The sequence below is a fragment of the Pieris brassicae genome, chromosome 4 (assembly GCF_905147105.1).
Source record: "Pieris brassicae chromosome 4, ilPieBrab1.1, whole genome shotgun sequence".
Taxonomy (NCBI): domain Eukaryota; kingdom Metazoa; phylum Arthropoda; class Insecta; order Lepidoptera; family Pieridae; genus Pieris; species Pieris brassicae.
Window position 1 is genome coordinate 16,548,270 of NC_059668.1, and position 24,372 is coordinate 16,572,641.

The 24,372-nt window shown below is 30.9% G+C and overlaps 3 protein-coding genes across 5 annotated transcripts; 1 reads left to right on the forward strand and 2 right to left on the reverse strand.

Annotated features, from left to right (window-relative positions):
* Window positions 1-87: 87 nt before the first annotated feature.
* LOC123708135 (enhancer of mRNA-decapping protein 4) lies at window positions 88-17,435 on the reverse strand. 2 transcript variants are annotated; one of them, XM_045658669.1, is made up of 23 exons: window positions 17,224-17,435; window positions 16,833-17,056; window positions 16,553-16,641; window positions 16,168-16,277; window positions 15,749-15,897; window positions 15,338-15,525; window positions 14,396-14,508; window positions 13,684-13,991; window positions 8,702-8,796; window positions 8,266-8,398; window positions 7,623-7,729; window positions 7,189-7,274; window positions 6,459-6,529; window positions 6,256-6,365; window positions 6,009-6,138; window positions 4,977-5,189; window positions 4,437-4,572; window positions 3,867-4,047; window positions 3,357-3,522; window positions 2,614-2,779; window positions 2,322-2,427; window positions 1,509-1,732; window positions 88-1,345 (listed from the first exon to the last, which is right to left on the reverse strand). In XM_045658669.1, exons 1-23 carry the CDS (start codon window positions 17,271-17,273, stop codon window positions 1,156-1,158), a joined length of 3,345 nt encoding a protein of 1,114 aa, XP_045514625.1. In that variant the 5' UTR covers window positions 17,274-17,435; the 3' UTR covers window positions 88-1,155. The 2 variants fall into 2 exon arrangements, with proteins under 2 accessions (XP_045514625.1, XP_045514626.1); XM_045658670.1 differs by having other exon boundaries at window positions 89-1,345; window positions 16,833-17,038; window positions 17,224-17,434.
* On the reverse strand, window positions 9,940-13,548 carry LOC123708136. The gene has a single exon (XM_045658671.1). The coding sequence runs from the start codon at window positions 13,483-13,485 to the stop codon at window positions 12,523-12,525; it is 963 nt and encodes a 320-aa protein (XP_045514627.1). The 5' UTR covers window positions 13,486-13,548; the 3' UTR covers window positions 9,940-12,522.
* A 189-nt stretch (window positions 17,436-17,624) lies between the features above and the next one.
* Window positions 17,625-23,210, forward strand: LOC123708361 (calcium channel flower). Of its 2 annotated transcripts, XM_045659037.1 has the most exons (6): window positions 17,625-17,831; window positions 17,909-18,029; window positions 18,775-18,982; window positions 19,258-19,368; window positions 19,666-19,793; window positions 20,236-20,369. In XM_045659037.1, exons 1-5 carry the CDS (start codon window positions 17,775-17,777, stop codon window positions 19,790-19,792), a joined length of 624 nt encoding a protein of 207 aa, XP_045514993.1. In that variant the 5' UTR covers window positions 17,625-17,774; the 3' UTR covers window position 19,793; window positions 20,236-20,369. The 2 variants fall into 2 exon arrangements, with proteins under 2 accessions (XP_045514993.1, XP_045514992.1); XM_045659036.1 differs by lacking the exon at window positions 19,666-19,793 and having other exon boundaries at window positions 17,647-17,831; window positions 20,236-23,210.
* Window positions 23,211-24,372: the final 1,162 nt, after the last annotated feature.

The window sequence follows — 24,372 nt, forward strand, 5'->3', positions numbered from 1 at the left end:
TTCAAAAAGACTTAGAAAATACCTCTAATCTAATAATTTAAATGTATTGATTTCAGTTTGTTGCTAATAAAACACTAACTGTAAACAATGATATTTTTATGTTAATAGTCCCAACAAATACTACTTATACATACATAATGGCCAGTCTTATTATATAGTACCTACTATTAAAAAAAAATCAAAATTATCTTTTTTGCTCATTTCTTAATATATACATATAAAATTTTAAATAAAAAACATGAATTTTGTTTTTAACTATTACAAATCAAATTACAAGGAAAAAACCAGGAACTAGATTCACAGAAGCAGCTTTTTTTTAAAAGCTTGGAATCTAAACCATATAGCTGAGTATCTATGTATGAATGATAGTAGCACATTAAATAATAATTACATAATTGACTAAAAATTCAAATAATTTACATTTTCAAGTAAATTAATAATATCATACCTTCCTCCGCCATGAAGTAGGCACTTAAGTGACTTCTTTTAATAGGTAGTAAGATGTTTTAATTCAACACTACGCTTGAAACAAATTCTTGTATTATACATAGCACATATTTTAAGATATAAAAACTAAATTATAACAGACTAATACACAATTGTTTTATTTATATATACGAAATCATCATTGTCTTGCATCCAATCACTTTTCACTCATATTTCACCGACGCCATATTTCCATTATTTTGCACTATAAAATCAACACTGCTTTCGGGAAAATTCAACCATAGTTTTTGATCTATAATGAAACTTTCACTTGAAAATTTTAGTATAATATATTATTTAAAATGTTAATGTTAAGATGTCAACCAATTTTTATAACATAACTTCGAAAGTTAAATATAGATCAAAAACATTAGGCAAGAAACTGCTCAATTACTGAAATAATGTATGTCACACTCGTCAAGCTCTTCATATAAGATAAGACTCAGGTCTGGGCTCTTAATCTTACTCTTAGAGTCTCGACATCTCAGGGTCTCAGTGAGAGCACGCTATATAGGCATTACCTGTGGACATCTTTAGAGATCGAGTGTGTACAACCGTCAGAAAAAAACAGGCTCTTGGCTAATATGGTTCTGACGTGATCTAGACCCGGAAGCGTTGATTTAATGTCCATTTTAGTCAACGCCTGACACAAATACAGTGACAGCACGGTCAGGCACAAAACTTATTCAGTGATTCGGCAGCCATCAAAAGAACTTTGAACTGTCGAGTCAATGCATGGATAGGATTAGCATTGAGGAAATTTGCTATGTTTTTCTGTAGCCCTGGTATCACTTTTGGTAAGTTTTCTATTGTCGCCGGGCTGTTTGTGTCTAGATTCATTAAGGCTTCTTCTATATACCTGTAAAATTAACACATTAGAAATTAAAAATTAATCCTGAAACATGCCATTTACAAAATAAATTGAATTAATTCTACTTTGTAAAAAAATTACTATAGACAACTTATTACTCGGAAATTGAAGAAATGTTCACATTCCGGCTTGTAGGACCAAAATTAATTACCTAAGTTTGATTTGCGTGTCTCTTCCCATATCAGCAGCTAGCTGTTGTACTAAAGAAAGGAGGACGGGCTGTTTCAATTTGCACGGTGGTCCAAAAATATTTGACGGATCCGTGCTCTTACAAGTTCCCACTACCAAGTTTAGATCTGCTGCTTGTAAAGCCATTTGAAAGGCCCCATTTGCATCGCCATTTAATAACAATTGCTGAATTTGGCTAACTTGCAACTGAAACAAGTCAAAGAAAAATAAAAATACAGGCATGGTAAGAAAAACACATTTTTTTACTAATTACCACTACATATAATAAATCACATATAAATAATATTTACTACACACAATTATCGGCTCTATGTTATATTCAATTAAAATACAAACATATTTTCAAAGTAAAAACAGTACCCTTAACAAAAAAGGTAAGGACTCTTGGACACAGTTTCTTGGTGCATTTCGAAATTTTTTCTGAAAATAAATATTTATTTGCTTCAAAGATATCTTGTTTTACCAAACATAATTTTAAATAATCTTCCATCTAACGAATCATGGAATTTCAACAATTAGGAATTTGAAGCCGGTCATGGACTGTTTATTTACATTAAAACTATTCCAACAATTTCGTCCCCTTTCAAATTATGGTTACGCCGTAATCGAAATAGATTAATAATTATACTGATTTATTAAAAAAAATAATAGAATTAATGCAAGTAAAAGTTACACAAATATCTTCTTTGTTTTGTGGTACGCGTTCTTTATTAGCATGTGATAGTTATTGTATGCAATATAATTCTATATTTAGACTAAATAACCTAATTCTTACCTGTCTTTCAGACACGGAGGGTGTGGCAGGTGTTTGTGCACGTGACATTTGAACTGCCACGTTTCTTGCTTGCTCACGCCACCAAGACATTTCTTTCTCGAGTACACTGAGAAAATGTATTAGTTGTTATTTGTACATTCTTTTGTAATAATATATATATGGTAATAATCTAAAGTGAAACATTTTATAATAATAAAGAGCTACCAATTACCACCACCCACTACTAATTTCATTGGAAAAACAAACATGTAAACATTAGTATTGACGTAAAGTTAATTTACACAAGACATACTTATGTGCGACTTCCTTTAACTGCGCAGCAAACAATTGAGGCTGCACTGGTGTGGCCCTAGCAAGAGCTTCCGTGTGTTGTTCGAGAGCTGATCGCAAGGCATTGGCGGCAGCTGCCCCACCCCTTTCTGCTGCTAAACGAGCTGCCTGCTCTGTGTTCGCTGTAACTATAATATATTCATTATTTTGTAAGATTCTGAAAATATATTTTCCAAACAATCTCCTACGTCCGCGTACGGACTTTATGATAGCTTCGTCAAGTATTCGTATACGTCAACATGATAACTTCAGTTTTTGAGAGCAAACGTATCGACTATTCATACAATTTGTGTACCACACACAGTTATTGAAACGATACATTGTAATGTTCGGTTTCAAATACAAAACGCATATTAAATTATCCGTACTAAAATCTACCATTACATTTGCATTGTTAGCTATTCTTTTTTACGTATTCTTCTAGTCTGTACAGTGAAATGTTTATGTAAACGCTTGTATATGCGCAAATATAGTTAATTGACGAATATAATACATATAACACTTAGTGCGATAGCTATAAAAGATAGTGTTAACAGTTAAAATGTAATATTGGAGTAAAGCTTTATGAAGCACGTACAAAAAATTGGTTGATGGACTGCAAATTTACTTGAAACACCATCACAAATTAAATGCAATAAATTTTACTAGTTTTATTTTTATATAATTTTAATCTGTAAATAAATAATAGCATCATCTTATACTTACATTCCTTAGTCCCATTTTGAAAAGCGTGGTTAATCTGTCGGAATATCTGCGCGTGCGCTTTCTCCATCATGGGAACAGCGCTTTCTAGCAACGCATCGCGGAACGACGTACGCACCATTTCCGATAATGAGGACGCTATAGACCCGCTGAGACGTTCCATTACGGTCTACAAACATACGTTTTCAAAAAGATTCGTAAACCACGTCATATTTATACTTTAAACAAATATGTATGGCAATGGTCAAGCATGTGCATGGTGGTCATATTTGTATGTTTAAAGATATATTAAAGCCTTATTTATATCTGATGATGCAGCAGAATACACGGATTATATTAAAAGAGGTTTTTATCTATTTTATAGGTTTATTTTAACATAAACTAGTTATTTTTGTAAAATTATGTAAAAAAGTTTGTGAGATGAGTATCGTGTTATAGTTATTTTATAGTCACAGCCAATTTCGAAGTTATGAAACTAAAAAAATATAGTCCAACACAAATTAGATTAGCTACCTTACTGTTAACCAGCTTATTAATATTCTCAGAAAGAAGCTTGTCCGTGGCTGTGAGTTTGACAGCCAACTCGTGTTGTAAAGCCGCTGCGAGTGGTTCCAACGCTCTTGCCGCTCCAGCTCCCGCTGCTTGTGCCGCTGTTACGCTAGCGGACTCACCCATACGAGATATGCGCTCCCAACTGCATAATATATATATAATAAGAAGGGTTATAATGACACATAAGCTTAAAAGTATTTAAAGACTTTTTCTTTGTAGGTATATTTCATACTTCTTAGTATTTCAAGACTTTTTAATATGACTTTCAGACAATTTTTATTTATTTATAAATTTTATTAAAATTGATCGGACCGAAATACTTCAGCGTATCTAAACAAAATATTACCACATTTATCAAATTAGACACTGACTGACAGACAACCTGTAATCTAAAGTTATTAGACAAATTTACAAAAATGTACGGTGCCGTGGTAGTAGTAGAGTATAAAATATAAGATATTCTCTTACACGGATAGAGACTACACAAAACAATCACAATTAAATATTTAAGGAAAATAGCATATATTATACCCGCTAGAAAGAGCTGTATCTATGGCAGCTGTGGTCCTCTGCGTGTGTTCGAGTAACGCCTGTTCTACGAACTCACGCGCAGGTCGACTTTCATTGCGCAATGCACGTAATTCACGCGCTTGTTGGGTTACTAGATCTGAAAAATTATGTTATCAATGCGGACATTGGGAACACCCTTATTTACTATTTATTGTCACGAATCCACAAACATTGCGTGACATAATTTAACTTGAACGCTCCCATACATAAAAAATAGTAAAATTATAAAAAAGTTTTTTTTTTAACTATAGATAGCCAAAGACAGAAAACACATTTAAGTACAAACATAATATATTAATAGATATACTGAGAGATTTTTTTATTATAAATGATTTTACTTGACTAGAATATCTTGAAAGGAATTTTATTTAAATAATTTATGAACATTTACTCTTTAATGCTTTCAAATAGATAATCCAAAAACTTAAATGAAAATTAATTTATAAATTAAAAACTGTGTGTTATTCTTCATTTTATAATTTAAAAATGATCTTAGAATACCTGTTAGCTTATCGAGTTTAGATTCTAAAGACTCCAGTTTATTCTTAGTGGTTTCATCTACGACTGTTACAACTGTAGGTTGCGGTGGAGCGGTTAGCGGTGCTGATAGCGGAGCGGAAAGCGATTGACTGCTTGATTTATCGCTAGACGCTTTACGCTGGTTTGCTTCCGTGATTTGAGCTAACGAAATTTGCGGCCAGGACGTTTCGCTGTCTGAAATGAATAATTTTATTTAAGGGTGATTTCTAACATGGACTACAATATTACTTGTGAAGGAATATTTCATAATACATTAATAACCACATTGTGGTAATATCAAAACATATTATTATTTTAATTTAATTCAACAGATTCCTTTACTTTAATAGTTCGTATCGATTCATTCATTTTAATCGATGTTCTAAGCAGTCACTTCACTATAAAGCTAAAAGACAAATGTGATCTATTAATCATTATGTATGCCCTGTATGTAAAACTGCACATGGCATGATTAATAAACATCATATCATAGGCCTTTAAGAGTCAGAAAAATTTATGAACAAATGTACATTTCGAAATTTATTATTTTAAGCATGCTTTGCTAATCTTGCTAATAAAAGATAATGATACTAACATAACAATATATACATGAGGTCAAACAGCTAACCTTCTTGAAGTCGGTTATATAAATGGATACTTAAAAAAAGTATGTTACTTCATACTAAATATGAAAAAAAAAAATGTTAATGTATGCACAAAATGTTTAGTTTATCTATGTTCATTATCATTAGTTCTATGGTAGAAGCTTATGTCAGTGTTCCAGTGTAAAGTAGTCTGTGCATCCACATTAGAGTATTATTGTATATGAAATAAAACAGTATATTTCACCTTTTAAATGCTAACAAATAAAATATATGTAGTGAAGAAGATTTATATCTGTTAGCAAAAAGCTGGTTCACTGACCGTAGACTCTATCAGATTGCCTAACAAGAAACGTATTGAAGTTGGTTAAATGTGTCTAAATTTCCCATTTAATTAACATATGTAACTTACTGCTATGGGTTAATTTGGCGGCTGCTTGCGGTTTCTCAGGTGAAACATACAACTCAGTTGGATAAATTGTGTCTGTTCCGTTTGTGGTCAACTCTTCTACTGCTGGGGACTGAGATTCTTCTTCATCATCCTATAGTCAGTAACATATAGATTGTTAAAACTATATTCATGTTCATTCTATAACAAATTGGGTTTGTGAGATATCCAGAAAACTGCCCAAATGGGGGCCACGGTATTTTAAATATACCTTATAAAAGTCGTTATGAGACATAATTTGTTGAACCTCTCGACTTGGTGAGGACCCACCGGAGACCTGCTTGGCCGAACTGAAGCTGACCACTTCATCTTCTTCGCAACCTGTACACAATATTTTTAGAAGTAGAATACGCAAATATTAGTATGCTATAAGTGATTAAGTTTTTTAATTTTCTATAAATTGAAGTAACTGACCGGCATTTGATAGTCGCGGAATGTCTTGAACGGTCACTGAAGTCTCTTCTTCATCACGTTTACCAGGAGAGCTGGAATTCAGTATAAAAAAAAAACATAAAGCCTCTATATCTAGGTAGCAAGATAAAATTAGATAAACAACAAACAATTTTTTTTTACTAAAGAACATATTTTTTTATGGTAATGAAAATTGTACACCAAATTACTTGTCCATCTTAATGTGAATGAGCGTAATTTGTGATTTTACCAATGGGCGGCGTAACATAAGATTGTACACGATACATGATATATTAACGTACACGTGACGCGACACATTTATAATTCTATTGGTGACGTGTTGTTTGAGGAATGCTGTCTAATGTATGGCTGCAAATACCATGAAAAAACAAGGTAATTTCTTGCTGTCATTACAGAAAACTGTTATATAGTTAGGAATAATCATTTGTAATAAAAATCGTGTTTTATTACGACTCTGCAACAATTAGCGTATTATGCAAGTGATTTCGCGATACTGAGCAAATTTTGGTGTCCAAACTCAGACTTTAAATATACATTTTAAAATATTCACGTAGTGTCATAGTAGCTTTGAGAGTACGTACGTATAAAGATTGTTATAGTCAAAATAACTTTATTTTAAAAAAGAAAAAAAATATGAAATATGAGGGTAGAATACAAAAAGGGTGGTAGCACCAGGATGGTTGTGTTTAAAATAAAGTATTTATAATGTTACCTAAAAGCGTCCGGCGTCATAAGATTCAGCTGCGGCATATCAGTAGGTGACTCGACTCGAGGATTTATAAGAATGTTTGTTTGATTCTGAAACACCAGCCAATTAGTAATACATTTTAAATCGATACATGGAATTAATATACTAAATGTATTTTGTACAAATCTTCTCATATATCACAATAATTTAATTAACTGACAATTGTATTTAACCATTTAGGAGAAATTGTATACGACAACTACGACAGAGTAACAAATACGCGTTTTCCATATAACTTGAAGGTAATGGTAACTTCACCTTCAGTTCATATTAAAAAAATCACATCGATTTAATAAACTCCTTGTTACATAAAGATTGTAGCGCCATTCATATATATTTTTTTTACAAGCTGCTTATAAATATAAAATTCTGCATTTCATTGTTGATAAAAACCTCACCTGTGACCTAAGAAGTAGGTTCTTGAGTTGTTGTGTTTGTTGCTGTAGGATATTTGAAGGAATTTCGTCTTCTTCCACTGGCTCTTCAAGCGTTAAACTTTCCAAATCTAATAATGAAACAAAAAATTAGGGATATGTTGCGTGTACGTCTCACAAAACTTGGTACATAGTTTTAACTAGTGCTAAGACTTTTAACGATCGCTGTGATCTTCGCTTTTAATGAAATATATAATAATCGAATCTGATACCTCAGACGACACGCTGTACCACTTAACCATGAGGTAAAAAAATTGTTAAATATTTGTTAGCTTTTACCTCATGGAACCCTGACTTCAATTGCCAGACAAAAACTAGTAATTATCATAGTATTGCCTTTGTTAACATAGCTTTTACACATTTAAAGATAACACTTTTTTACCGGATTGAAGCAATGTATTATTATAAACTTATAATTATTTTACATAATTTTAATTGTTTCCGACGCACATACATAGCTTCAATCTAGCAATTATCAACGAAATCAAATAGAAAACAGCAACATGGCGGCGAAATATGGCAACATTTCCATAGACTAATCAAAATATAAAATAATTCAATCTGTCAACTTGATATCAAGCTTCAAAAATAAAAGTACAAAACTTACCATCTGATTGTTTTTCAGTGGGTTGTTGTGTGTATATAAGATTTGCCTCCTGTAAACCTTTGGGCTGCATCAAATAAAGTCGTACTTTAGTCCGCTTTGAACCTGCTTCATTTTCTGTGCACACCTCGTTGTCCTAGAAACGATAATAGAATATTAAACTTCCAAAGTTTTGCATAGATTTTGTAGTTGTTAAAACTAAAAGAACCTTTATAGAGTTATCACTCAGGTAATGTTCTGAATCTCATTCAATTCGTCGACTTCTAACTAATTATTTTTGAATATGCAAGTTGTCTTTCAAATTCGAATAATTTGGTTAAGCAGGGAATTTAAAACTTTCGAACTTAAGACTTTGGAAAAAAGACATCAGTTAAAATAGCACAATTAGACTGCAATAAGGGTTTAATTTTTATATAAAAAAATAGGGTAAATAACTTACATGTAAATCAAAATCAGCAGGGGAATTGTCAAGTGCGGATCCATTTCTGTGAAAGGGATCGTCACAACGCGACTCACACTTCACCAATTGCTCCTCTGTGGACAAATTATAATCTATACTATATATTCTGGAATCTATACCTACACCCACTTATAAGATGCTTATTTTGTAGCCTTCAACCTTGAATAGGTACTCTGTCAAAAACAATGAATTTGACATAATCAAATCAATACTAATAACAATCTTTTTTCTATATTATAATATACTCATAATAAGTTTATCATAAATATTATTCAAATAACTATTTTATTATAAAAGCAAAACATTGCCAATAGATACTTAAGATTTTCATATTAGAGTTTCATTAAATTTAAAACAGGTTCAAATTTGTTGTTCAACAGAACAAGTACGTAAGTAAACTATTGGCTTTTATAATTTTCTTAAGATTTTTTTTTTTTATTTTTTTTTTTTTTATTTATTTATTGTTGTATAAGTGTTCTTAATATAAAGGTAGTTGATGTGGTGGAAACACAAACTGTGCACAGTTTTTCTATCCACCAGGACGTCGAACATAATTAAATCATTAACACACATATATATATACTAAGGCCAGTGACATATAAACTGTAAATTTATAACAATCAAACCATTCAAACGATTTAAAATTGCACGTAAAACGTCATAAACAAATCTAAACACTGACGCGCCATATTTAGCCGATGCAGGAAACCTGTTCTTGTCGAGAATTCTTATTCACATACAGGATGAGTTCCTATATTCGAATATATATATATTTTAATGACGTATATGGCATAATTTATGTTATGCATAATTTATAATTGTTTGACTTATGTAGTATTTTTTTAATTTAAATTTAATATTGTTTCTTGTTATATTCGTAAGAAGTGTAGCTGGTATCGAGTTTATTAAATTTGGAATAATGTAATCTAATGTTTTTTTCCCATATAAATTATTGTATTTGGGTAATAGAAATTCGTTTTTTAATTTTCTACGTGTTGAGTAGTGATAGTGAGTTTTAATTGTTTTGAGATAATTTTCTGTAAAGTAGTTTTCATTTAATAATCCTAGTTGTACTTTCTCGTGTATAGGTATAATTTTGAAAAATGCAAATAGCTTTCTGTAGTCCGCTTTATATTGTGATTTTAATTTTAAGGGAGCAATTGTTTTTAAAATACGTATTTGTATTGCAAATATTTGATTTAGATAAGTTTTGCATGTTCTCCCATAGCTTGTAAGTCCATATGTTATAATGGATTCGGCTAGTGCTTTGTATAATAGTAGCAGAGTTTTAAGTGGTATTTTATTTTTTATTAAAGTGAATTTGGCAAGTATCGCTCTTAGCCTATCACAGACAGAATTAATGTGCATTTTCCAGGACATTCGGTCATCTATTGTAAGCCCCAGGTACTTATGGTTATGAACTAATTCTAAAGCGTTGCAGTTGCAGCTATTGGGGTACGAGTTATAAGAATGTGCACATGTGTGGTTGTGTAAGATTAAGATGGGTGTACGTGAATTTAGATTGTGACTGGATCGGATATGCATGAACTTTGTTTTGTTAGGATTTAGTACAAGTCCTACGTCGTGGGACCATTTAGCCAATGTATCGAAATCAGATTGTAGCTTTGTTTCTGCTTCTTGGATGTTAGGCCCTGCAGCTACTAGGCATGTATCATCTGCAAATTGGAATATCTGACAATACTTTATTATGTTAGGTAATGTGTTAACATAGGTAAGGTAGTGTAAAGGCCCAATGACTGAGCCCTGAGCCGTACCTTCTGTAATAGATATTGGAAAACTTTCTTCGTTGCACACTTTAACACGATAAGTTCTGTCTTGCAGATAGTTTTCACACCACTTGAGTAGGTTTCCTCGTACTCCGCAGTCATTTAAGTTCTGCAGGATTACGCTGTGCTTTAATGTGTCGAATGCCTTACTGTAGTCAATAAACACTACTAGAACATGATCTTTTTTATTTAAATGTTTATAAATGTGGTCTGTGAATGCGGATAGCAATTGTGTGGTATTTTTATTTGGTTGGAATCCATATTGTTTGTTAGAAAGAATATTGTGTTTTTTATAATAATTTTGAATTTGTCCACATATGTATTTTTCTATTATTTTGTTAATTGTTGGCAATATAGTTATTGGACGATAATTATTATAGATTTTTTTGCTACCATTTTTGTATATTGGTCGAACTATGCCTGTTTTTAGTAAGTTAGGATATTTTCCAGTATAAATGCTCGTATTAATAAGGTTAGCTATGACTACGTTGATTTTATTACATAATGTTTTAATATCCATAACTCGTATTTTATCTGCACCTGGAGACTTTCTGTCGTTTAATGATTTAATTATCTTTGCAACTGATTTAGGGTCTGCTGACTGAAATCTCATACTAGTATTTTCTGTATGCTGGTAGGAGCTTTTATCTAACAGTGGATTTACACAGTTGGTTGCTATATTACTAATACTATTGTGGAAGGAAGTTGCAAAATTATTTGCAATATCTTTACATGTAATATTTTGGTTTGCAAATGCGTTTTGTATAGCTACGTCCATGGATGTTTTAATTTTTCCTGTTAGTTGGTTTAATATGTCCCATAGATTTTTTAGATTATTTTTATTAGCTTCTATATTGATTCTAATTGTTTTATTTTTAGTTTTATTTATTAATTTATTGACATAATTTCTGGTTTTATTATATTTTTGTTTGAGTATTAAGTTGTTTGGATCTTTTATATATTGAGTAAAAAGTTTATCTCTGTACTGACATCCTTTAATAATTCTATTATTAATCCAATGGTTACTATTTCGAAGAGAGTTAGATTTAAGTTTAACTGTACATTCAGATTTTTTATATGCTTGTGTTAAGTTATTTTGTATGAAGTTATATATACCAATAGGACACTTCATTTCTAATGTCGGCTTCCAATCAATTTGCTCTAGAAGGATCGCTAATTTATTATTGTCAATTAATGTTTTATATGTTGGAACATCCTGTGACTGTGTTTTAGTGCAAGCAAGCACGATCGCTCGATGGTCCGCTAGTTTTGTGCCAACCGTTGCCGTGTATAGGTCGTGTGTTTGGGATCGAGCGTATATGTGGTCTATGCATGATTTTGTAATGGTTCCTTTGTATAGTTCCGCCCTAGTGTAAGTTGTGATCCCACACATAAGGCCTAAACTGTGTAATGTGTTGCAATATTTATGTTTTATAGGAATGTCTAGCTTTAGATTTATATTAACGTCTCCCAATAGATACAAATCAATATTTTTCTGACAGTTGTTCTTAATAATATTATGAAGTTCGTCAATAAACAGGTTCTTGCTTAGGCTAGGTGGGCGGTAAATAGCACAAATTTGAGCAGTGTATTTTGTCTGAGTTGTGATGGTAAAAAGTATATTCTCGAAATGTTGGCTTTTTACAATTTTCATATTAAATTTATGTTTCTTTTTTACATATACTACGATACCTCCACCTTTCCTACCGTTTCTGAGTGCCGAAAACATATGGTATCCATCTAAATTATACAGACAACTGATTTTATCAGAAATGTTTACTTCTGTAAGCACAATAACGTCAACAGCTCCAGCCGCATAAATACACTGCTCAAGACTATCAAAGTATTTTATGATTGACCTTATGTTTATGTGTACACACAATAGATTTAAATGTCTACTGGGAATTTTACTCACAAAATCACTTATGTTTATACAGTCTTCTAATTCACAAATATCACTAGTTAAACTATCCATCTTAATAATAATAATTTATATGCATTTAAATTGGTCAGTTAATTGGCATTCTGTCTTTTTTTTAGCACTTGTATATCCAACACTGATCTTAGGTTTTGTATTTTAGTGTTTTCATCCTTTCTTGCACGCACCATACCGTTTTTAAACCATACGTATTTATATCCTTGTTTATTCTTTAATTCCTGTTTGGCTTCCCATAAAACGCTTTTGTTGTGTTTAGTCATTGCTTCCCTGATGAATACTATTTTGTTATTGTTGGGTTCATAGGGGCAAACATCGGCCACCATAGTTTTAATGGTTTTTGCAGCTTTAATCCACTTTTCTTGGGTTGCTTTATCATTAAGTTTTACTTGTATAATGCCCGGTTGGTCGTTTTTACCTTGGTATCGCATTGTGTTACGGATACTGTCGAAGGGCTGTTTAAGTTTTAATGCTACATTTTCAACTAATTTTCTCACATTCTCTTCACTCGCAGGGGGGACGTTTGCTATTTCTATAAAATTAGAAAGTTTCTCCTGTTCCATCTCATGGAAACGCTGCTCCAATGCACCTACCCTCAATTCCAGATTGTTGTTTTTGTGTATTAGTTCCGTGTTTTTTCTTTCTAAAACTTTTATGGTGTTTTTAAAAGCATCAATACAACCTAATACTTCGTCCAGCTTCGTACTGTGAAATTGCAGAGATTGGTTGAATTCGTTTATTTCCTTCTTTATAGTTTTTTCTACTTCCTTTGAAATTTTCTGTATTAGCCCCTTAGTGTCCATAGGTATATCCTCCTCTGCATCCTCTGTTAGATACAAAGAGGAGTTTCGCTTCGGGGATTCTTGTTGACATTCCATACAGGTCCAGTCCAAGCTTGGGGCCGCCTTTAATGCGGTTATCTGTTTGTTGGTAAGACCACTACATCTGGTATTTAGGTGTACCATTTTTTCACATCGGGCACATTCACATCCAGGCAAAGATTTAGAAAAAGGTTTATTACATTGGTCACACTTAGACATGATTAGATTGTCTTAAAAAGATCGTGTTAGATTATACGCGTGTCACTCGCACGGCTGCGCTTCGACGACTGATTAAATAGTATAAAAGTTAATTGAAAATTTGCCATCCTCTAAGGACATCAAAAACAACAGACACTTTTCACTTAGTCATTTATGTTATAAAAATATTTATGAAAATAAAAACATTTAAAAACTCACCAGCATCTACAATACAGAACCCGAGCACCTGATACGGTAGCAAAAACTCAGAGACACTCTTGCAATATGCCATTCGGTCTTCATCGTCCCTCTTCATATTAAGCACATAAAGACTTCTAGTTTTAAAGTCACTTAGAAGCAAATAGCTCGCACTGGCATCTAATTGGGCCTTCAAACTCAACGGCAGATCTGTGCCCAAGGGAGGAGTGAATGTAATCGTCTGAAGGCACATCCAGGTCTTGCAGGTCCATATCTTTATGTTCGTGTTATTATCCGCGCCTGTTATCGCGAATTTCCAGAATTGGACACTGTAATTTATAGAATTATAATTTTGGTTAGTAAACACATAATGAAACCATTAAGAAAATTTCTCAATATTTTTTTAATGTTTTAATATTAATAATATATAACCGTTAATCCAATGTAGGATAAATGGAATAGTCAAAATAGTAATAGTACAACCAATTCTCCATGTGCATATGGAAACAAACATTAAAAGCATTTCAAAAAATAATAAGAAAAATGTTTATAATTTGTAAAAAAAAATAATACAACTAAAAATAAATATAACTGGATATTCACATGTTTAAGTGAATAAATAATAATATTAGGACCACTGCACGGCACGCAAAAAAATATCCCACTGAATCAGGCGGTATTACTCAAAATCTGAAATGTAAAGGAGAGAAGATAAAAATAATGACAAACTCACTCAGTATTATAATTTTTACGGTTGTCCAGAAAGAAGAGACAGGTGAGAGGTTTGCCTTCATGTGGCTGCCATTTATGAAGACAACGGGGTACATCTGATCCATCTATGCATACCTTAAAAAAATTGTTGTGATAACGTCTTATAAATATATGAACATAAAAACATGACTTATTGTCACGTTCCGAGTCGAGCGTGCAAGCTAGAGCGCGACAAGCGATTGAGAAGCACGATCCGCCTAATCGTTTGGCTTTTATAATACTCTCCATCGGAAAATGCGTCCGAGTAAAAGAGAGAACGACAGCACACAACCTATACGTCAACTGTTTATAAAGTGAAATGGATAGTTAATGTAAATTCCATTGTTTATTACAACAATTATTTCTTGTATTTTAAAAATTTAATTTGTTCTTCGATTATTAAAAAAAAAATTAACGAGTGCAAATATATCTTAATTTATCGAAAAGTTTCAATTATCAATTAACTACTTTTTGCATTGTACAAAATAATGACAATTTAGTAAGTAATTCAAATCAATTCTTTAAAATATGGAGTTTTTATTTAATGTGTTCTTATGACGTTTTCACGTAAAATTATCTTCCTTAAAGCGACTTAACATATAACCAAATCTTTATTGTATTTTTTTAGAGTAAAACAATACATATAATGCTATAGGTTTGTTAAAATGTGTCGTCATATAAATTGGGATTGATTTACTATTCCGAATGACATATTATGTACTACTTACTTAGGTGTTACATCACTTATAACTTAATTTTCATAAATAAATTTGTTAATGGGTTAACCAGAAAGGTTTTTAACATGAAAATCAGTTCAATAACTTTTAGAGTTTATTACAAACACATTTTTACTCTTTGTATCATTGGATATCTACTCTAATATTAATTATCTGTAAAAATCTTTTACTGCTAACACAGTGCTTACCTGTGCAAACATAACATATCCATCTGCCCCTGCAGTTGCTAATGCTGTACCATCAGGGGAGAAAGCAGCAGCACGTAGAGCTGCTGCGTGTGTACTTGCTATCTGTCCCAAGCCTCGATTTAACGCTTCTCTACCTTTGACAACGCCACCAGTTATTGCACTCACTTCGCGTATATTCCAAATTCGAGCTGAAAACGTAATTTATAAACACTTTAACATTAAGATTATTTAACATATTAAAAGTAATCAATTTAAAAGTACTGCAAACCTGCCCCTACATATGTACATAGTTCAACTAAACATGTGTATTTGTAATAACCAATTTTGTAATAACTTTAACTTTAATTAAATTTAATACATTAGCCAGCTTGAAGGATTAACAATAAACATATATTATAATGTTTCACATACCAACATTAGAATGTGTGCTGAGTAGCATCTTGGCTACATCATCATCACTGGAGTCGTCATCTTCATCAGGGATGTAAGGGCACCAAGCTACTAAGTGAGCAGAACCCCCCAGGCCAGTGTCCTCTTGAATCTCCGCAATTAGTGTTGATCTTATAAAGAAATAATGTAATTTATATGCACCTTCAATAACATCTTATAAACCAGCTCCCCAGCCCCCAGCTTAAAGAGTTCATTACACTACTAGTGTATTTTACCTATATAATAATAGTATCTAAATGACAGCTATAATTTATTTACTGTAGAATAATAATAACAAAAGTGAACAGCTTGTAAATATCAGCTAACTTCGAAAGTGATGTCAATGTTTGACTCAACTATTAATTAATCTAAGAATTGCTCATAGAATCTATTTCTATTACCTGAGTCTCCCATCTCCATAGATAAACTCATGGACATAAATATTCCCATATTCATCAATACAAGCGAGGAGAACTTGATTCTGAATGAATGCAAAAGCCAAATCTTGGACCTGAAACATATTGAAAATAGTAGGGAAAAAATATATACCAGAAACATTTTGAGGTATATAAAAACATTTTATATCTATTAATTCTCGAAGTGTTAATCAAATTTTATCCTATTTAAAAAACATATTAATGCAACAATTTTATTTAAAAAAGTAGAAAAGATGATTATTGTAATGTGTTAATGGGTTAACCAGACTAAGAATACAATTTAAGCAAAACTTGTTTATGTTTAAAGTGGAATACTGGTTACAATTAATAACAATAAATCATATTTTACCTCTCCTTTCATACCCTTGATAAGACATCTTTCATTTACATCAGGTTCCATGTATACAACTCTGACCATTCCATCCACAGATACTGGAGCTGAAATGTCATACAAGAATTGAATGTTTTATAAGACATCTAATACATAAATTTTTAGCATCTAAGGATGAACAAACCTTCCTAAGATTAATGTTGCATTAAGTCTTGAAAAAATATTGTATTACTTGATTTACTCAATTTTATTTAATAAAATAGAGAATTCTATACAAGAAGCTTGAAAATTTACTTACGTTTAATGCAATAAGCTAAATATTTTCCACTGTTATGCACATCAATTAGGCGGCCTGGATAAAATTTTGCTTCCCAGTTATAATCCACAATATTTGTGAGTTTTACCTTAGAGCTACCATGATTATGGTTACCAATGTTAGTAGTAACTACCACATCAGTTGCAAAGACTACAGCATTGCACATATCATCTTCTTCTGCAAATGCACTGTAAATATTTTTTTTACTACACTGATATAATTTATTATAATAGCGAGAATATTTTACAGGAACTTAACAAATAAAATGTTAGTAATAAAGGTTATTTAACTATTGTTTATTACTATTAGATCCATTCTACAAACAATTTTCATATATGTGTTGTGTGGCGGATAAATTATTTTCGGGACTTACATATTTTGGGTAGTATCGGAGAGTTTGGGATGCATGGTTGTCGGTTGCATTTTGTATTCACCACAATAAATATGGAAAATAAATAAACTTATCCTTATATGATATACTGATATACAGAATAAAGTTAAGCAGAATTTAATAAGGCGACTGTTACTAAGAAAATTATTTGGAAACGACAAAATGCCAAACTGAGCGAAAGTACAAGAAAAGTACCACGAACATGTACAACATAGATTGCAAATTTAAAATTGCAAAAAGAAATGAAATGCCAGTCCAATGCCAATAGTTTGACATTGACATTTCATTTTGAACCCATTTTTAGCATGTGTACTGAAATGATGGCATTAGAAAATAAAGGCCCAGTGTATTTTGTCTTGGCATTAGAGTGCTTTACGCGTAAATTTTTATTTTGATTGCGATACATAAGTTTAAACAATGCCTAAAAACAAGGTTTGTAGTGTTCTAATCTATGGTAGGTAGTCATAGTGTGACCCAAAATAAAATAAGTGACATTGCTCTGTGTTCGACATTCTATGCAGTTTTGAAATTCGATGTTCATTGTGCAATTTGACAAGTCAGTGCCAAGGCGATTGATTTTTTCAAAGATGGTAAGCTTTAATAATATTTAATTAATTTGATTTTATTTGTGAAATATTTGTCTAATCTTGGTTAAATATAATTTTAGTCATTTGCAAACAAGATTACTATGTTATGGGCCCGTCCGGGAGCCGACAATGACCAAAAAGATGATGTACCTTGGACATTACGCTACGCTGGTCGAGGGTTGGGGACGATTGGCAGTTTTAGTATGTATATTCCGTTTTTAAATAAATACTTATACTTTAGCCATTATAGAGAAAACGCAATAACCAAGAACAATAGCATAGCAAAACCAAGAATTTTGACATACTTAAATACATGTTTATCTTATTAAAATTTTATTCAAACAACTAACAATGCTCAATGCCCCAAAGTCACATAATATTTTATAGTCAATGTATACTTGCGTACATAGATAAAGTGTGTTTAGTAATTATTTACTTACTTACAAACTTAAAAGTCATCACATATTGGGAATTAATGTACCTTTCACTAAGTCCTTGTTGTATGCTTAAGCATAACTCTATAAGTTTTTATTTCTTAGTAATAAATTTATTACTATGAGCAATCTAGTAATATGTCATGTTATACTCTGATATATCATCATATGTTAAAAAAGTTTATCTGCACAATAAACTTAAAATTGTTGACTTTTGTTGTTAAAAACAATGATGATATGCTGTATTTAACTTGGTTCCCAAGATTATGATGCATAATTTATATTAAATTGAACATCTATTGATGATAACTTAATAAGAAGAATAATTCTTTTAAATTCAGTATAAACATTTATCTTTATGAAATTATCTAATAAGTTGTTACATATGATTTTATGTAATTAAATTCACTTGACATGCTTGACTTAATATTACTCACATAATTTATGCTTTAAAAAATGTATAGTCTACATTCATTGGGTATGACAAATAACAAAGTGTTTAATTTTTTCAGTTGCCATCATACTGGGATTACTTAACTGCACTGGTATTATAGTTGCCCAAGTTGGTTGCTTGATAGCAGGTGTGTGGCAAATGTTTGCAGGATTTATAGTCATTGTATGTGAAGCACCATGCTGTTGCTTCTTCATAGATTATGTGCAAGCTCTTTCTGAAAAAATTGAGGGACGACCCTATTGGAACAAAGCTGCTCTATACATTGGGTATGTTTAATTGTGTTTATCTGAGTGGTGTTAAAGAAAATAGAAACTACAGTACTAACAACTGTAGGAGCTTCTTAACTAGCTCTTCCATAACTAGTCGATAATGAAGATAAGACACTTATAGCAAGAGACATAAAATAAATTTCTACTTATTATAGACATATGCATAGCAAGCTTAAGTTATTATTTTTGTCACATAAAAGTTTAATTTTTAATTTAATAGTTTAACTTTCAAATTAGAAATCATTTAATTAATAAGTATAATGGTTTATCAGGCTATCTCTTCCACCATTCTTCTTGTGCTTTCTGAGTATGAGCACATTGTTTGGCAGTGGAATGATATTTGCTACAGGAATTATTTATGGCATGATGGCTCTTGGTAAAAAGTAAGTACAATTTTATAATAGCTTAGTATGTATTGGGGTTTATTTTTAATGTTAAGCTTCTAGAGAATCATACTGTTACTAATTTTAATGTAATATTTTATGCATAAAATACCAGATATATTTATAACAATTGATAGTAAATATCTAACAAATGTATGATATAACTGGACAATTATTACCATACCACAATATGAAAACAATGTGAGTGAATAAATTTGTATGTTGTGTTATAATAATACGTAAATAACTATTCGTGGTGTGTATAATACCTAACTTGGTTGCTGCACGCTTGTATAGAGGATCGCGTGATGACATGGCTGCAATGGCGGCAGGTGGGACTACGCCCCCGGGCGCTCCGATGCCGACCTCCCAAGATCATAACGTCACACTCATGGAGGATCCTGACGTGTGGCGTCCTAACTAAGGCAATAACATGGACTTTCATTGAAGTGCAGAAGAGATTTAATCCTTTTCCCACAACATTAAGATACTTAATTATAAATTTTTCAACACTTTCACCTGTTATTGTTTTGCTTATAAATGTCTTATATGTTAAACTGTTGTGTTTTACAAATTCACAACTCTAGCCTTGATGGTAATAAGAAATTATTGTCTCTTCTCTACTAAAATGAAGTACCAAACAGTAGCCTATATGCTATGCATTGCATGAAACTGCTTTTAAGTATTTGCATGATTAGATTATGAGATTGCTGGTGGAAGTTATGTAGTCAGTATATGAAGTCACACAAAAAAAAAATGCACAATATGCACTGCATTTTTTTGAGAGATAAGCACTATTGAATAGTGTATTAATACTGTTGTTAAGAAATCGTTTATGATGTTGTATTAACAGTTTATGTACTTTAGAGCTTCGATCGATGAAATGAGAACGTCAGCGGCGACCTTAGAAGCCGGTAGTTTCCAGCCAAACTCAGCGCCGCGATCCAACCTTGTCACCAACGAACAACCATTCAGCTTCACTGGACCACCACCTCTCAATAACTGACCTCTATTTACTTAGTGAATTTATCCCATTGCTATTTGATGAATTCTTATGTTTTTGACTTGATTTGTATTATACTACATTAATTGTTGAGGAACTTAATGTATATGATAGGAGACATTTGTGTCACCTAAATAATATTTGATTTTAAAACCATTTATGCATGCATGTAATGGTTTGTGTGCTCAAAAACGTTGAGCAAACAAGTAGTTGATGCAACTAGTTGTGTTTAGATGTTTCTAATCCAAGGCTATAAAGCATTTAAGCTATATCATATTAACTGAGAAATCCTAATTGTTTGTTTATGATAGTATTAGGATTTACGAATAGTCATTCAAATAACGATTATAAAACTGTTGTGTTAAAAAATCTTGTACAGAATCAATAGACATTTATAGTCCAACATAAACACTTACAGAATATTTTTTTATTAAAACATTTTCTAGTGACACATTTCTCTAATTACAAATAAGTCTCTTTTTGATGTTTTGACTATAGTAGTCTTATTATTACTAATTTTTTTCTTTATTCATGTGTACTTGAGTTTTTATTGAGTTTCTTATAAAAACTTATTATATTTTCAAATTGCACAGATTAATACAACACAAGAAAAGACAACATCAATTGGCTTACTCTTAAAGTATGTAGTCAGTCCCAAAGTTCTGTCACTATTCAGTTTTCTTTAAATGTCCACTCCATTGTGAAAAATTGTTTTTTTTGTTTTAAAACAATAGTCAAACATTCTAAAATAGAATGCAATAATTTTTTTATAAAATCATGTTCAGAATTTAAAAATAATGTGCCAGTGACAGAACTTTGGGACCAACTACGTATAGTATAGTTGAAAGGTTTAGATACTTTATACAAATTGAGTGTAGGTAATTAGTAATTTTTAAATTGATGTGACTGATATTTATTTTGTGATATGTTGTAAAACCTTTTAATGTGTGTGACTTGTTACATACAAATATAAAAGTCGTTATAACTTCACTGTGACTTATATTAGTTATTTATATTAGTAAATGATATTTTGTAGTGAAACATTTGTCTTAGTTTGCTATTAATGTTCTAGGCAACCAGATTTCTTTTATAGTTAATTAATCATAATCAGAAATTTTAAAATTACAAGTAAAATAAAATACAACCACCATACAAATGCATTATTGTATCATGTAGTTGAACTTATTAAACTACCAGCCACCCATTGTGTTACATGCAAAACTTTTGTTTGCATAACTTGATAATAAACAATTTGCATTAAACATGTTCTGCTACTCAATAGCAAAATTAATGATGGGCACTTTATAAATCATATCTTGTGCAAAAAATTATTATATACCTAATATTATAGTAAGTTGCATCATGTAATTAGATCTAAGTTATAAGTAAGACTAAATACATAATAGTATGTGAAAGCAGTTGAGGAATGTGAACCATTGTGGGTTTTGAGGTTGTTGTGTTACATTGCCCTTTTTTATGAAAAAAAATTTAAAAAGCTATTTAAACTTTTGTGAATAAAAGAAAAGACATTTAGCAAATAAGAATTATATTAGTTTGTATAAACCCAATGCTGGTTCCCTTTCCGTAGACTAAAAGATAAATAAATTTAGAAAATTATTATTTGATTGTATGCATTCCAAATTAGGGTCTTGTACTATTAACTTTAGATTTATTTTGCATTAATCCTTGTAATTAATGTCAATTTACCAGCTCGATTTAGAGTTTGTAAGGTATAGGTAGATATACTATTTGTATAAGTGTCATTGATGATCTTAATATTTCATGATCATTTTCTATTGACTATAAAAAGAATTGTATAAATAAAAGGAGTAATATTGTATCCTCTTGTTTGTGTGCTTAAAATTAGATTGTAATAAGTAAGTAATCTTAAAATAATTTCACTTACAATATTGTTAATAGTATTAAAGCCAGCTGGACCCTAACTGTAGATAGTAATATTTACCATTACTTGCTCATATATCAAAAATGAATTTATATAATTCCATTCAATTTATTACTTTCAATTTAGAATTAATTATCTTCCTCCATCATATAAGTCCATATTTATTCTTAATTAATAAGTGAATGTAAATTATGTAAGTTGTATATATTTTTATGTTATCCCATTTTAAGAATAGATAGTAGAATTGTGACAGCATTATTATTGTCATGTTATTCAAAATGATATCCCTAATGTTATTGACTTTTTGCTTTTATAGCTATTTTATCACTTGACATTATTAAGAATAGGATTAATATCTGGTTTATATCTGAGAAAAATAGTCTCCATAAGAAGTTATAGTGCTTATGACATATCCATAACATAATAAACCTTAGCATAATGTAATGCTTCAAAGAGATATTGTAAATGGTTTGTGTATTGTAACATAGACCTTTGTAAATGCCTAGAGAAAAAGTTTTCATTAAATTATTTTCATTTAGGTAAATTAATTTCAATTTATATAGACAAACATGATTTAGTAGCTTTCTAGAATTCTTACTAAATTATGTGACACATTATACATACATTATCTATTTATAAAATCTTTAACTTGCACTGTGAAATAGCATATGACTTAAAAAATATAATGGTTTGTTGAAAGTCAAGAATGAAAAGAAATCTACATTGTTTATAAATTTTATATTCATAATTATTATAGCAATCATTTTTTATATAATATAGAACAATTGGAGAGTTACTTGTAGTGGCAATCAGTATATACTATAATGTTGAATGCTATTTATAGTTATAGATGTGGTTATAACATTGTTCTTGTCATGTTACTGTTAGGACAGCATTTCTGTAATAAATGTGTGTATTTTAAAAGGTTTATTTTATTTATAAAATACAGTTGTATCGTTCTTACGAATGAATGACCATTTTATGTTGTTAAGGTGCAATAAAACAGGAAATACAATTAGCTCACATTATCTTTATTCTTAAAATATAAACAATAAAATCAATTATTATAAAATATAGTGATATTTATTTTGCAGTGCAAAATATAGCAAGTTCTATGTTCTAACCATAACATATTTATACTTTATAAATGTTTTTGATTTTCTAAAGAAATTATAGCAATGTAAATATAGCTATAATATCTGATATAGCAATTAAGAGTTACCAAATAATTAACGAAATCTTAGGATTTATTCTTTATGTTTGAAAATTCCACCAGTAATAGTACCATGTCGTTGTATAAGGCACATTTTATCATCCGATTCTAGGTATATCGTCGGTGGCTTCAAGTTCGGCTGTAATTTACAAGCTTGCTCAGATATAGCTACTAATATGCCAGCTGAATCTACATGAGCAGTTCCTTTTGCTGCTAAACACAAGCCTTGATGATCAGCAAATATACATCCAGTAACTTTTGGTGTCAACATTATTTCCTCAACAACCTTATCCAGCTCTTTCTCCATGCTTGGAAAATGTTCCGTATTGTAGAAAGATAAACAGTCAGTACTTTTTAATTCACAATACAAATTACGACTTAACTCTGTGTATGTTTGAAGTTTTGACGTTCAAGAATCACATTTCTCGTTCAATTATTGAATATATTGCATTGCATTTGTTTTGCTTTTACAAAGTTGCCTAAATATGTCCACACTACACAGTACACAATCCAAATAAAAAAATATACACACGAATAAAGAACTATAATTCTCAAATTTAAATACTATTTGTCATTTACGTTATATGTTTTGTTTGTCAAATGTCAATTTTCTAATGTCAAATTGTAACCAAATTAGGGAACTTGAGTTAAGAATAGACCATACAACAGAGCTAAAAAAGCAAACGATGTTTTGGTCCTTTATATGCTTAGGCCATTCTGATGAATCAAAATTAAGCTAGTACCGTCCTTTTTTTTGATGAAAATAAAATATAGAGCGAGTTGAGTTCGGTTTGAAACTGGGTAAAAACTGATTTCAATGGTTTAAAATATGAGTTTATAACTAACACAACATTAGGGTAGAGGGGTTGCGACACTCACAAAAAC